Source organism: Columba livia, chromosome 5 (genome assembly GCF_036013475.1).
Source record: "Columba livia isolate bColLiv1 breed racing homer chromosome 5, bColLiv1.pat.W.v2, whole genome shotgun sequence".
Taxonomy (NCBI): Eukaryota; Metazoa; Chordata; class Aves; order Columbiformes; family Columbidae; genus Columba; species Columba livia.
In genome coordinates, this window is record NC_088606.1 from 52,581,213 (window position 1) to 52,596,138 (window position 14,926).

Below are 14,926 nucleotides of genomic sequence, written 5' to 3' on the forward strand. Positions count from 1 at the left end.
TCCCAGGGGGCCTTGTGATTAAGACTCTTCAGGGGAACCACCCAAGGCTGTAAGATGGAAAAACCTAATGGATTGAAAACATAAACCGTCACCATTGCTGGTACAAGCTGGAGCAGCAAGGGCTTGGGTTTGGGCATTAGTAGTTTCTGGTGACAATAAACAGACTTTTTTTTTTTTATACACTACTGTTACGTTGTTCTTCTTGAAACAGAAGTTATGTAGTCTCTGAAAATCTGTCAGTCTATCTGCAACTTGGCAGGCATCCAGCAGGAAGCCTTCATTTTACAGGGTACATTCCTGCCTTCCCATTGCCCCGGCCCCCTCTGCCCTGTGCTCACCCAGCGCGCTGCTGGCCATGGGGCTCTGCCCCTGCACCTCCCATCAGCCTCACACAGCCTGTAAAATCACCTAATACTTGAGGCAGGCCCACAAAACTGACGGCCTGTCCTTTTCAAGAAACTCCCGGGCGGGTTTCTTTTACTTGTTTTTCTCTGCTCTTCCTGCCTTCAGGCAAGGACGTGTCCTGTCCCCCGGTATGGAGCTTCAACAGCCCGCTGGGTTTTTGTGGCTACCAAGTACTGTTGACACCCCCTCGATATGTATTAGGAGGTGCAACTCACGCCTTTTTCCCCTTCTGCTGGTGGTGTTGCTGCAAGGACATTGGCGTCACCAGCTGCGGAGCTGTCAGGGTTTGTGCCAAGGGGCTCCCTGTGGGGTCAGCACGTCTCGTTGTGCTGGTGTGTCCCTGCAGCGGTGTCCGCCCTCATCTCCCTCCTTGTCTCCCTCCTCATCTCGTCTCCCTCCAGCAGCGCCTCGTCATGGCGGACGGCATCATGTGAGTGTGGGTCGGTGGGAAACGCCGTCCCCAGGGTCCCCGCGCTGTGGATGCTGGGCCGCCTGTCCATCACCGTTCCACCCAGTTGGCCCTTGTGTTGTTTGGGTACTGGTGGCTTTTGTTTTGAAAGAGGGAAGACGCAAAAGCCAAAGTTGACTCTTTCCCAAGTTTTGCATATCCAGGAGGGGATTTTAAACAACTATGTATCTGTTTTTTCAGAGAAAGGTTTAACGGCTTAACTCTGTTCTCAGTGCATGCTCTTTAGACTTTGCACTTAAATTATCAGAAGGTTGTTTAAAAGCACAAACAAAAATCTCAAACATGATGGGCTTGTACGAGCAATTTTAATCTTGAGCTCTGTTTATACTTTAGTGCTGCTCCTAGAGGGGAATTGACAGACTGATACAAGTTAAAATGCTTTTATAGTTATTTAACAAAATAAAACATTTAATGGTAGGGATGTGTCTCCCAAGCACTAGCGAGATGCACTGTATTGCGATTACATCTGGGATGTCCTGTGTACTTCTATTCTCATCCTGGGTTTTTTTTTCCTCACTATCAGTTAAAAATGGTCACTGCAGTCTTGTCTCATTTGGAATGATTTCTTTGATTATTTTTTGCATGTGTCAAATTGCTTTTGAATGGAAAGTAGGATTCACAGTAGTAGAACCACAATACTTGAAAATATTGGTTAACCAAAAATGCATTAAATATGTGGGATACACTAGGAGAAAACTGTGTTTTTAGAAAAGGAAGCAAATTAAATTGAGGTGGTGGCGTTTTGCCAAGTAATCATCACGGTCTCGCCAGTCTCATGGTTGATGAGACCACGGTGATTACTAGAAGCAGCAAACCTGGGCCTTGAGCTAAGCTCTTCTTTCCTGGATGAATAAACTTTAATTCCTCTGCTTTTTGAGCCCCACAGTACCTAGTTTCCCATGTTTGAACTAGTTATGGAGTAAGTTGACTGTGCAAATTTAGTAAGTTGAAGTAAAAAAGTCTTCCTCCTTGCAGAAGAACCTATAACAAACAAAAGCCAGATTTTATGAAATTAAATGCTTAAGCAGTGCTTTTCCTTTAGTTTTGTGGCTCATCTGTCTTTAAAATGTTAGCCAGATAAATATTTGTATGACATTTAATATAAATAAACTGTATGCCTTACTGTTTATTTTAAAATATATGCTAACTAATAACTTTCATCTCCTCTCTTTAAATATTTAAAACAGTATGTATGCCATGGGAACTCCCACACTGCAGCATTCGGGGGCCTGGAAAGCCTTTGTCTCACCTGCTGCATCCTCTGCCTGTTACCGCTCAAGTTCTCCGCGCTTCTTCTGGTTTTGGGGGTGATGGGTTTTTAAGTTTTGGTGTTAGCAGTCTCAAACACTTGGAGATCCAACTCATGTATGTTGTGTTCTTCTACTACGTCTGCCACCACCTCTATCCATATCTCCTGGGCCTTAATTCTGAACACCCCTATTAAACGGCCCAGGGGAGCCAGCGTGTCCAGCCTGGTGCTACAGGGTGCTCTCGTACAATGCTCTGCAGTAACACATTTGCCTCTCAATCTCCCTTGCAGGAATCTACATCCTGATTGCAGTTGGAGCTGTCATGATGTTCGTGGGGTTCCTGGGATGCTACGGTGCTATTCAGGAGTCTCAGTGCCTTCTGGGAACGGTAAGAGGCAGAAAGCTTTGCATGGTCCTTGACACTGTGGTGTCCTTACCATGGCCGTGCCTTCCTCGCTGGAGACTTCTGCAACAAAAAGGGCTGGGAGGATGCGTGAGCGTGTAGGTGGGAACTAGCTGACCCCTGCAAGGAGGAAGGTAGCACTATTTGGCTGAGGGCATCTCTGCCCAGCATGCTGGAGCTCCGGCTGAGCTGGCAGGCATCTTGCAAGCTCCTGCTTGTGCCTGGATGCAGGCCAGAGGCTGAAAGCAGCAGAAGAGGTGCAAACGGTGGGATTCTTGGAGATTCATTTTCTCTGTTATATCTGGAACCCACGCCCCGTGCTTTTTTTCCCCACCGTGGTCTGGCTGTCTTACCAAGCACCCACTGAACTCTCTTTCTTACCTAATGTCCCCTACAGCTTCCCCTTTTGCTCTCTTTTAAGGCTGCCTGTGGTGATTCCAGTTCTTTTAAGGAATCATCTGCTATTTTTATCTGTTTGGACAAGGAAACAGCAAAGATTTCCCACAATATGTCAGTGAGGACATCTAGGTGCATCCTGGAAAATCCATTACTGAAGTGCTACAGGCGTCCTTGATGTGAGGCAGCAGCTCAGGATTCCTGGCACGGGATGAGCTTAATTGTGTAACCCGTGGCCACACCAAAAGCCTGTGCCTTAGGGGTAAGGGAGACGCATTTATTTAAAGCAAGTTCTCACATGTGGTTCAGCTTTAAACTCACTGGAAGACAGAAGAAAAAAAAAAAAGGAAAAAATAAAAAATTCGGAAGGACTTTCCTGCCCTTGGCTTTGTTGGGCTGGGAAATTCTTGGTGGTGGTGTAGTGGCCCATGAGTGTGGATTCAACAGGGACAGAGGGAAATGGAGCTGCTTTCCCTCAGTCTCACCAATGGATTCACCTCTAGTTGCCTCTGTTTTCCAATAAGAAGGGGGTACTTCTTGCTGGCTTTTGTAAAGCACTTCTGAATGTCGGTGGATGGAGCTGCTGTAGGCATTTGCAGGCCTTGTCACTGCTGCTGAGAATAGGAGCCAGGGCACAAATACGACAAGGGTTGTTGTAGTGAGGTCTGGCAGCTTTGCGTTATTTCTTTTCGTTAATGTAAGCGATGACAGAACTTGAACTACCCCTCACTCCCTCTTCAAGTGTGAAAGAGGATTAGAAGGGCAGATGGTACAACGTACCTGAGGTCTGACAGGGAAACCGGCTGCTTTGGCTGAAATTAGCAGCTCTAGCTGCTGTGCACTGCCCGTGTTTGCTCACACTTTGGATTGCTAAGAGAAGGCTGGAAACACCTCAGGATGATGCTTTCTGCTGGCCAAGGCTTCCACCGTGCTCCAAGGACATTTCCAGGCAATGTCCTTAGGGTGTTGCAGGGAGGTAGCCACACTTTCGTCTCCTGCAGCCAGCTGGTGGAGTGACTACAGGCTTATTGCAAGAGGGGCAAGTACCAGGAAGCTTCACGCTATCAAAATCGTGTGCCAAAACTGGTGTGGAAGCTGAGCGGCAAGACCTGACGAAGGCAGTAGGGAGCCGCTTAGCATGGAGCGGGCTCTGCTCCCTGGGAAGGGACTGGGGCCCATCTGACCACCTGGCTGGGAACACCACCATGCTCCCATGGCATCAAGCTGCATCTCTGGTGTTTTGCATCCAGCTTGCAGAACTGCATCTGCAGGAAGTTGTACCTCCAAATTTGGGATAAACTAGCCATCCTACACTGGAGGGTAACTACTGCAAGAGTGAGCCCTAGTGCTTAACCAGAGAATTACAGTGGCGTTGCACCCACAGTTTATGGTGATGTGATTCCTTGAGTGGACGCGAGACCCAGTCCCCCAGAGATGTTCCTGGAGAATCAGGGATGGATAGGTATTTAAATAGGAGCTGGTTGTTTGAACAAGAATGTTGGAAGTCTGGACTGGACAAGGATGTTGGAAGTCCTTTCCTGCTGTCAGGTCAATAGTCTTGTTTCTATTTTGCTGATAACCCTTTGCTCTTACACATGAAAGCCAGGTCAGAGCATCATTCTAGAAACTCCTGTTTCCTCTGTTGTTGAAGAAAATGTCCTGAATGTGTCTGAAACAGGGACTTCTAGGAACCAGGGGCTGTCGTCCCACCCCATTCTGTGATTCTTGTCTTCCTCTGACTGCATTCACCTCTTTTGCTGCTTTACTTCCATGGCAACTCTCTCAATTTGGGGCTTTTCCCAAGAAGAAGTCACTGTGGGTGATGTTGTCGTGGAGGTAATGTTGGCTGTGTGTGGACTGTGCCCATCCATGCCTTCTCACTTGGCTCTGATGTATGAGCTTTACAGCTTCCCATTCCCAGTCTAACAGAACAACCATCACGATGTGTTCCTGGGATCCGAACAAAAAGATGGAAGGAGGTTTTGGGGGAATGGCAGGGAGGAGTGCTAGAATTGCACAAACAGGGCGGGACTGTGGGAAAACATCAGTCTTAGTATTTATGCAAAAAACTGCAGAAGCCTTGCAGAGCTGTGGATGCCAAGATTGCTCACCATAAATCACACCCTGACTCCCTGCAGCTCCTCAGTAGTTGAAATGTGCTTTTAACCCTGCACTGGCAATTCCCATCCTCAGAGCATCTGTGGCAGAGTAAGAAGCTCGTCTGGATGGTTGGGCAGGTGCACGAGGAGGAGCAGTGTGTCTTGTGCACAGGGCATCCGCATCCCTGCCAGTCCCTGTGTGGAAGGCTCTGCTGATCCCCAATCAGCCATCCCAGTGGGAAGTCTGGATCGGGGGGTGGGGCATCTAATGACTTATAGGAAAGTGTGTTTGGGCAAAGTGTGTGTATGAGCGATAAAATGGATTAAGTCAAGTGATGCCTTGCTTTGTTCTCCATACGTAGAAGTGCTGCTCCACTCTTCTACCCACCTAATTGCTGCTCTTGCCTGTAGCCAGAAATGTTAATTGTCCTTCTCTTGATTTGTCTTTGCAGTTCTTCACTTGCCTGGTGATCCTGTTTGCCTGCGAAGTTGCAGCTGGAATTTGGGGATTTGTCAACAAAGACCAAGTAAGATGACTCTGAAACCTGCCATTGTGGGATGGGGAAGCTGGGGCAGAGCCGCAGCAGATCCCAGCACGAGCTGTTCTGCTCTCATATTGCTCATGGATTGAGTCATGGGGGCTTGGATTAGCGATGTGATCCGGGCAGGTCACCCAATTCCTCTTGGCTGGGCTGATGAACTTTAAATGTGAGCACTTGATGGTACCAGCTGCCCCTTGTGGTATGTAGCGCAATGTCTGGAATAAAAATAGGCTTGTCTCACTTGGGTCTCCTCCTTGCTGCTACACTGTCAGTCACAGTGTGAGTTGATTCATGGATGAAGTCATGAAGGAAAGCCATCTGCACATCCTAGGTGCCAAAGAGCAAAGGGCAAACGTGGCCCTGAAGGGAGGGTATACCATCCAGGGAGAGCCCGTGTCTGCATTAATGGGATGCCTGATGCTTCCTGCTCTTTGCCACTATCATATAATCCACTTTGGGGTGTTTGTCTGCAAGGACTGAGCTTGCTGCTGATCAGTATGCTTTGCATGTGCAAGGGGTGGAAGTCATGTGTCTGTCCCAGGCACCCTGCTAGAGACTGCTCAGATGCAGTCCGCTGGCTGGAGGGGGTTAGGTAAAGGGTAGGACTGAAAATTGCAGCTTTTTACCTTCCCTTTCTGCTCACCTTCCCTTCACATTGGCCACATATGCTCATACACATGCAGAGTTTGGTCTCAAAGAGCAAAACTATCAGTGCATGGGAGCCATGGCCATTCTGCAGCAAGCAGCGTGCTGGGTATTGATCCTCAGCCGTTGAGGGTTTGGAGGAAAGAAGGGGACTGCTTGTGCTCAAAGCCAAGGTTAGACTCTCTGGTAAAGCAGGAAATGTGTTTACTTCACTAAGAGACGTAAGCCAGCTGCGTAAGGAGGTGGTGGCCTGCTCAGCTTTCACATGCGTGTAGGCCACAGATGACCAGCTCAGCCGTGATTGGGAACACCCCCTGTAGTCATTCACCAGAGAAAGCATGACTTCACCGGAGTAAACTCTTCCGTGGCTAAACATATTATTAATGCAGGCAGGGTGCTGTTTCCTAGCAACTTTGGCAAGCTAATTAACCTTTGCATAGGGGCTTGTGCTTCCTGCAGATGTTAGCTTGAGAATCCTGAAGAGTCCAACATGTGTGACTGAAATGACAGCAAAAAAAGTGAAGCCTGAGTAAGGAAGGACCTTATGCAGTTTTCCATGCTGGGGAGAAGGTTCTTGGCCATCAGAGTATAAAAGCTGAGAAATGTAGCATTTTCCAGTACAAGAGCGATGACTTCAGCTCCCAAAATTAATTCTGGTGGCAGTCTGTTGGCCTCAGCTGCTTCTGCAGCCTTGATAAGAGGATGGGCTATTTGGAAGTCCCCACTCATGAGGCAGGCAGCTTGCTGCTCCGTGCCTCGGTCGGGAGCGGTGCGGGCTGGAAGGGAAGTGCTGAATGTTCCCAGCCACCCAGAGCTGCTCCCAGAAGGGATTCAGTTCCACCCGGGTTCGCAGCCCTGACCAATGCCCCTTGGGGACACAGTCGTGTCCTAGTGAAGCAAGCACACAATGCTCTTCCACAGAGCTGGAACAGTCTCTCCTGGAGACTGCCTTCGTGGAGATACTGTAGATACAGGATGGAGAAGCAAAAAGTAGGACTTTTTATATTTATATTTATTTTGTTTTTTTATTTTTTTGTCACATTCCAGAATCACACAGTAGCGAACATTGCCCTCCGAAGCACGCTTTTTTGAGCAGTGATGGAGAAATGCTGGGATAATAGTTTGAAATCGACCTCATTCTTGCTACAGTTTCTTTTTTAGTGTGCTAATCCAGCCTGTGCTGCTGAGACCAGATGTTCTGGAAAGCATTTTCCCTTTCATACTTGCTCATGTTGTACTTCTTTAGCTTCTTGTGCATGTCCTCCTTTCATCTGTCTCTCCCACATTATTGGAGGGTGTTAGAGGAGAAGCCACAAGGCCATTTTCCCTGACAATTAGGTGTTTTTGCATTGTGGAGCAGATCCCCATGGGTGGCTGCAGCTCACCAGCCCAGGTGGCAGGGCTAGAGCATGAATGAGACTTCTCATACAACCATTTACAGGATGGGGGTGCCCAGCTGCAGGTAGGGACCTGATAGAATTTGACATCCATCTGAAATGCCTAAGCTTACTGACCCAAATGAGCTGCCTCACTAGGCTTTAGCATGCATTCTCTCCCAAATTCCTGACATCCCCTCCAAGCCAGACAGTAAGCCAAGTTGTCTGTACTTAGAGGTGGCCTCGTTTGCACACCCCACCCCCTCCTGACTTCCCCAGCGTGCCACACAGACTCACACAGAATGGTTAGGGTTGGGAGGTACCTCTGGAGATCATCTAGTCCAACCCCTCTGCAGCCTTGGTGGGACGCATGTTGCCTGCTTGCTTTGTCTCCATGTGTCGAGTGGTTCAGAATAAGACATTTCTGCCTTCTCGACAGCAACAGCAAATCCATGCGGGCTGAAGGTCGTCTCAGCTCCTGTGGTTCACGCTCTGGGGCTTGGATGTCTTTGCCTGCTAATGAGAGCTCGTGGAGCACTTGGGTAGCATTGGCTGCAATGTGCCGGCTGGTGGATGAGGTTCTTGACATTTGCTGCTCTTAACATTCTACAGTTGGAGGGACTTGAGCCCTGTGAAAGACAGGCCTTTTTCACACACCTGTGCAAATAAACAAGGTCCAAATATATTTTAAAACTGCTCATCTAGCTGCGAGTGCCATTAGAGGGAACCTGTCCCTTTTAGGCAAATGTGCTGGATGGATTTCTTTCTTATTCTCTGGCTGAAAAGGACTTTTTCCCCTGTCGTTCCTAGATAGCCAAAGATGTGAAGCAGTTCTACGATCAAGCATTTCAACAAGCGCTCATGGCAGAATCAGAGACAAACAATGGGAAAGCTGTAGTGAAGACCTTTCATGAAACGGTAAGACATTGGCGGTCTTGCTGCACACTCTGTTTAGGCTCCTGGAGTTGGCCAGAGCAGCTGCTGTTGGGTCCTGTGTGCTGCAAATTAACCCGATTCACTTCTGTGCGTGGTTTGTCAGCAGGTAAGTGGTGAGGAGTGACTGTTGCTGTGTAGAGGCTGATCTTCCCCACCCAGGCAGAGGCAATAAGTTGAACTACAGGCCCTAGGGCACTGAATGAAGGCAACACTGGATTTTTTTGATGCTTAGAAGTGAACTGGATCAAATGCGTTCTCAGTGCAGGGATTTTGCTGCCTGCTTTCCAAGCTCTATGCAGAAATATCTCTAGAGGAGTTTCTTGCAGCCAGAGGAAGTGAGAAGGTGGGAGGGAGGAAGGAGAGTTAAAAATAGGGGTCAGGAAAATGAATGGGAAAAGCAGGGACTGAAGCAGATGATGCTACATTCAGATCTTAGCCTGTCACGTTTGCTGTTCTTACAAGTCAAGAAACAAAGCTGCACCCTCTTCAATATTCTGACCTTTGCACTGTGCTGGGAAGTCTGGCCCCAACTCTAATAAAGTTGCTTTTCATTTACCTCAGCACCCCTGATTAAGTAAAATCCAATGGATAAAAAATGTTGCTCTGAGGAACTAATCTTGATACTTACTCTGCTCAGCAGGAAACAAAATCTCTGGAGATAATTGGGTTCACTTTCCTTCAGGATACCAATGCCAGACCTGTCTGGGATTATCATAGGAAGCAGCTGCATTGCATGGAAAAAATAATAATTCAATTTGGAGTTATTTGCCCTCATTTTTTCCCCCCCTCCAAGAAGCCTCCTTGTTCTTGGGTGGCTTCAAAGATGTTTAATGGTGGGAAAAGCATTGCATGAGTGTTTGCTGCCTGCTAACACTGGATTTTGTTAATTGTTTTTTTTCTTCTCTCCATTTAGCTGGACTGCTGTGGTCCCGATAATGCAATAGGAGTTATCACTCCCCTGTGGAGAGAAGACCTCTGCCCAAAGAAGGACTCCATCCTGAAAACCGTGTTTGAGGTACATGTGGCTGCTCTTTGCCCAGCACAGCTCCTGCAAGGAAACTCAGCTACCGGAAAAATTTGGTGATTTATTGAGGATTAGATAAAGGGTAGAGATTTCATTTATTTGGGGCTTGTGTTGAGGGACGTCAGAGGTTTGTGTCGATACTTCCTTTGCTGTTCCTGCTTGAGGGGGCTGGCACGTGTGGAGGGTGAAGTCTGGTGGGAAGTCCTAGAGCCACGATGCAGGAATGCAAGCGGGACCAGGGGGAAGCAGAACTGACTTTCTAGGTGTCAGGGGCCAGTGAGGGGAAAGCAGGCTTTCTGACCAGCGTGCTTCTCTCCTCCAGACCTCAAGCTGCCACAAAAAAATTGACGAGCTGTTCTCTGGGAAGCTGTACCTGATCGGTATCGCTGCCATCGTGGTTGCCGTGATCATGGTAAGTGTGACTGCACAGTGCCATGCTGTTGTGGGACAGGGAAGAAGTGCCTTGGGGTGCCCCAGTCCTGTTCCAGCTGGGCTGGATCTGTCCCTGTTCTCGGATCCCCCTGCAGCTCAGCGTACAGCGCCAGCACTCTGCACCCCAACTGCTCTGGGATATGGTGAGACCAAGGGCGCCATCATCCCTCGAGGGGGTCAGGATGTTGGGGCAGGTGCCTGGTGAGCATGGTGGAGCAGGAGCACATGAAACCCCATCCAGAAGCACAGAGCACTGTCGAGCCTCCTTGTTGCCTCCAAAACCACTTGTTTCTCAGATGCCATGTTTTGTTGCGAGGGTCTGCAGTGGGAAGGGATTTGCTTTCTTTGCCATGGTGGGTTTGCTCCCCAGTGACGGTGGGTGGTGTGGGCTGGTAACTCAGCACCTGCCCAAAGCTTGGACGGTAGCATTGTGGGGATCTCGGAGCATTTGCTGCATAGCTGGCAGTTGGGAGGGTTGCAGCATATCAGCACTGCTGCCAGCGAGGGCAAGGGGAGCATTGTCTTATCTCAAATTGGCCAACTTTTAATAAAAACAGCAGTGAAGACATAGCATCTCTGCCCTTAGCTCTGGTGTGAGAGTGCTTACATGGAGTGTGAGACCTCGGGACAGGGAGCTCCCAGGCTGTATGGGTCAGCACCTCACTGGTACCCCTGTATCTCCCCACAGATCTTCGAAATGATCCTGAGCATGGTGCTGTGCTGTGGCATAAGGAACAGCTCCGTCTACTGAGCCGTGAGAGCCAGGGAGGGGAAGGGGGGAGCAGGGCAGACGGCGCTAGAGGGGACCCCAAGTGCCACCAAGTGACCAGGAGACATTGCAACAAAAGACAAAGGAAACTATGTATATAAATACTTCCAATATTACCATACAGTACTTACCATTTTTATTTTGAAGTACTTTTTTTTTTTTTAATAAATAAAACTTTCCCATATCCTTGTGGCTGAGTTAGTTACACATCAGTTTTGTGTGATGAAGAAAGCTGCTGTAGCAGATCAAGTCCTTCCTCCCCCTTCCCCACCTCCCATCACTCAGAAATAATGTTGGTGGAAGATGTACAGAGGAGAAGGCTGCAGCCTGTTATCAGAAAACTTTGCCTTGGTTTTTACTCTCTTTTTCAACACCAACTTCTTTTATATACACAATCGGATGCTGAAGCAGGGTTTAGCATTTTTGTTTGTTTGTACTTATCTTTTCCTACCATCACCCCAACTCCCCAGCATTTCCAGGCAGTCCGAAGGGAAGCCTGGCTGACCGCCCGCAGCCTGGGAGAGGGGAGAGGAGGGGAAACAGCCCCCATTGCCCGGGTGCCATGTGTCCCAGGGGAAACACTGGTGCTTTGTTCCTCTCTGACCTGTTTGCATCACTAGGTCAATCCTTAACAGAAGACACGCTTAAATTTTTTTACTTTCTGAAGAGTGGGAATGTTCTTAGCTTTTTGTTTTTGTGGTGTGGTTTGTTGTTTTTTGGGGTTTTTTTTCCTTGGGGCTATAACTTTATAAATTGGCTCATTTTCAGTGATTTGTTACATTAAAGGGTCAGTGGCTGGGGGTGAATTTAGTCCCAGTTTTTCAAATATAACAAACTGAAAATTAAGTCACTTTTTAACCTCCTTCAATGTTTCTATGTTTCTTTATAGACATATGTTTTTAGGAGAGTCTAGTTCTGTACTAAGTTTCCACTGTTAAGCTAATGCTTGCATACCAATGATATTGGGAAAAAAAGGAGAAAACTGAAAAAAAAAAAAATCCTTAACCATAGAAATCTGTCATTCATGTATTGCAGGATGATGCTTGGGGGTTCCCAGCCAAATGCATACATGTTTAAAATTTCGTCTTTGTATCACTTTCTTGTTCAAATGAAATTTTCCTTACTTATAGCATATTGTCGCACACTGTAACGTTGCTGGGAAATCGTTATAACCAGATTTTGGAGAAAAAAAAAAAGCTTATTTTTAAGACCTTCCATTTACGGTTACATCAACGGCGGGAGATCAGCTTTTCAAAGCAAGGGAATTCAGGATTTTAGATCGCACCAGTGGAAACACTTTCTTGTGACCTGGTGAGCTCTGATTGCCAGTTTGATGTATGTGGCTTCTGTCGTATGCCACTCTGTTACCATGTAGATAGAGGGGGAGAGTGACCCAGGAGCTATGTAAGAAAACCAGAGTGTCTCTAAAAAGATGATCTATATGTATAGTTCTATAGATATATATTTTTAAGCAAAGCCTTTTTCTTAGCTGTATGGGCACTTGAGCTGGGAACAATAGTATCTTTTAGCTCTTTGCCACCTTGAAGTAGGTAAGGGGAGGAGTTGAAACTAGTGATCAGCTTCCCCACTTCAGGAGTTATTCCTGTTTCCTGAAGTATGTTGCTTTCCACCTTCATTGCAACAAAGAGCTCCGGATCGGATTGGGGCAGGGAGAGACCTGTGACCATTTTAAACTAGTACCTTGTCCACTGCACATGGCTGCTGTGGCCTTTGCCACCACAGGACAGGAGATTCCTGCACTGGGGCAAACTGATCCATTCGGAGGCTTTTTTCACCTTCCACTCCCCCCTTTTCTCTTCCTGCCTTTTAGTATATAGGGCCTTTAAAAATTATATAGGTAAATATATCTATCAAGTTGTGCTGGGTAAGAGGAGGAAGTGCTTCAACAGAACTTCAGATTGAGGGGTTGGGCAAGAAAAGATTCAGCCTTAGAAACAGCCTTAAAGCAACACTGCCCTGAATGTCCACATTGTGCACATCGAGAATGAGATGAGGTTTTGCCATAGGAAACCCCTTCCCCTGCTCCCCAGCGTAGCTCCTTCAGGTCATCTACTCTGTTATGTGGCTATATGTATATGCATCCACCAAGCATGTGTGTTTACATATATGTGCATCGGGATTGTTAGCATACAGAATGGACGTGTAACTTGCCGCCTTTTTTGTTGACTGTTGATAAATGTGTATAAATATGCCATTAAGCATTTCAATTCTGTTTTCTTTCCTTACGCGGTATTTTTGATATTGTTCAGTATTCAGTTGATGCTGTGTAAGTAGCTGGAGGTCTGTTTGAAGATGGGCAGGGTCTCAGTGCAGCTCAGGGGTGTCCTTGGACATTGTAGCTTTAGGGGTCTGGGTTGTCCCAGGCAGGAGCAATTGGGATAAAGTGGTATTCAATAGGGAGTCTGACAGCTGTGGGAGGAAGAAGAGCGGGGTGTCTGCTCAGATCGTGTCCTGCACAGGCTGTGGTTTGCGCTCTGGCACGTTTCAGAGGTGGCTTGTCGCTGCGGGGAGCTCTGGCGGCAGCTCTGCCAACCACCTCCTGTCCCTGTGGCTGCTGCAGGAAAGGTGCAGCAAAAGGGGAGCAGCCAGGGCCTGGTAAAGTCGTGGGAGGGGGCAGAAGGAGTTTTGCAGGGAGAGGGCAATGCTTGCTTTAGAGTTACTAGCTGAGAGTCCCCATGTTCCACGGCCATCAGCTGCAGCAGGAGGGGTCAGCCCTGGGAGAAGAGGGACAGAGAGGAACCATCATGCTTAAGAACACTGAAGCAGCTGAGAAACCCTCATGGAAAAAAACGCCCATTTGGGTCTCCTCTAGTCCAGCCCCCTGTGAAGCTGGACCCAGGTTAAAATAAACTAGAGAGGGAGCTTTGAAGGGCTGTTGCAAGCACTTGGGATCCATAAGTGACAGGGCTATTCTGCCAGCTGGTCAGTCCCAAAGCTGGCTGAGATGAAGGGGAAAAAAACAGTAGGTAGGACCTCTGCCCTGTCTCAAACCCTCTAATGCATAACTGCGCATTTGTGTGCAACATGGGGCCCTGACCTGCACCCCACTGCACCCCCAAAAAACAAAGGATGAAATTGTGGGCTGTAAGTATAAACCCTTCCCTTTCCAGGGAAGCATCCTCCTGGAGCTAGTGATGGCTGAGAAAATGGCTGAGCTGATAGGAGGAGGAGGAGGGAGAGGAGGGAGGCTGGTGGGGAATAAGAGTCAACTGTCCAGGTCTAAGTTCAAAGACCACATCAAAAGGTCAAACAGAGCTGCTGACAGCTTAACTGAATGCTTGAGTTTTTTTCATACTGTGGAGCATGCCACAAAGCAGTGTGTTTAACTTCTTTCTGCCTTTTTTTTTTTTAAAGAAATGAAACAAAAATCAATTTAATAAACATTTCTCATAGTGTGCATAGTGTGATGAACCGCAACAATTTTACAACCAGTTAACCTTAACACTAGGATGTTTTGTGAACCAGGCTTCCACAGCGTGGGGTTTGGCAGCCTGTGGGAGAGGGGGCCTGTGGGTAGGCTGGGGCCGCATCCAGAATGGTGCTGGGGGAAGGCAAAAAGTGTGCTTGCTGGCAGCACTAGCTGCTGCGGTTGTGCCCCGCCTCGAGGGAACAGGGACACAGCTGTGGGGGAGCCAACGTGGATTGCAAAACAGGGCGACTGTGCTGAAATTTTGGGGGCCGCAGTGGCAGCACTGCGCATGCTCAAGGTGCTTCTCAAGTGACCAAAACCAGCGCAAAGTGCCCTCTGATGCCATCTGGCTGGGGGCTGGTCTGTTTTTTGTGGGTGGCCTGGTAATGCCACCATTGCTGCCACCACCTGCCCCTCCGCAGCATCAGGGGAGAGCCTGACTGAGAGCGAGGGGGGAGGTGAAGCGCTGTGATCCCACAGCTGCCTGCCTTTCTGTGCTGGCTTGGAATTCTCACTGCGTGTGAGGCAAAGATGTCCTGCGCTGGCCACCAGCCACTGCCCATGCTGGTACAGAGAGGGAGGGAATGCTGGGCAAGGGTGGGTGATGTTCATCTGCCACCAGGATAGTCTAGCCCTGCTCCCAGCAGCTGTGCCCATGCTACACGATCATGCCCATCTGTTGTTCTTTCACTTGTTTACCTGAATGTTAATGAAGCCAGACATAATGACTACTGGGGGGGGGGAATAAAA

General features: G+C 48.2%; 1 protein-coding gene across 1 annotated transcript in view; it reads left to right on the forward strand.

Moving 5' to 3' along the window:
- Window positions 1-14,164, forward strand: part of CD81 (CD81 molecule) — a 36,078-nt gene extending 21,914 nt beyond the window's left edge. Inside the window, exons 3-8 of the mRNA XM_021299135.2 lie at window positions 2,415-2,512; window positions 5,475-5,549; window positions 8,396-8,503; window positions 9,435-9,536; window positions 9,868-9,957; window positions 10,666-14,164. Coding sequence (XP_021154810.2) covers window positions 2,415-2,512; window positions 5,475-5,549; window positions 8,396-8,503; window positions 9,435-9,536; window positions 9,868-9,957; window positions 10,666-10,728 — 536 coding nt within the window. The 3' untranslated portion in view covers window positions 10,729-14,164. The remainder of the gene's footprint in view (window positions 1-2,414; window positions 2,513-5,474; window positions 5,550-8,395; window positions 8,504-9,434; window positions 9,537-9,867; window positions 9,958-10,665) is intronic.
- The last annotated feature ends 762 nt before the right edge of the window (window positions 14,165-14,926 follow it).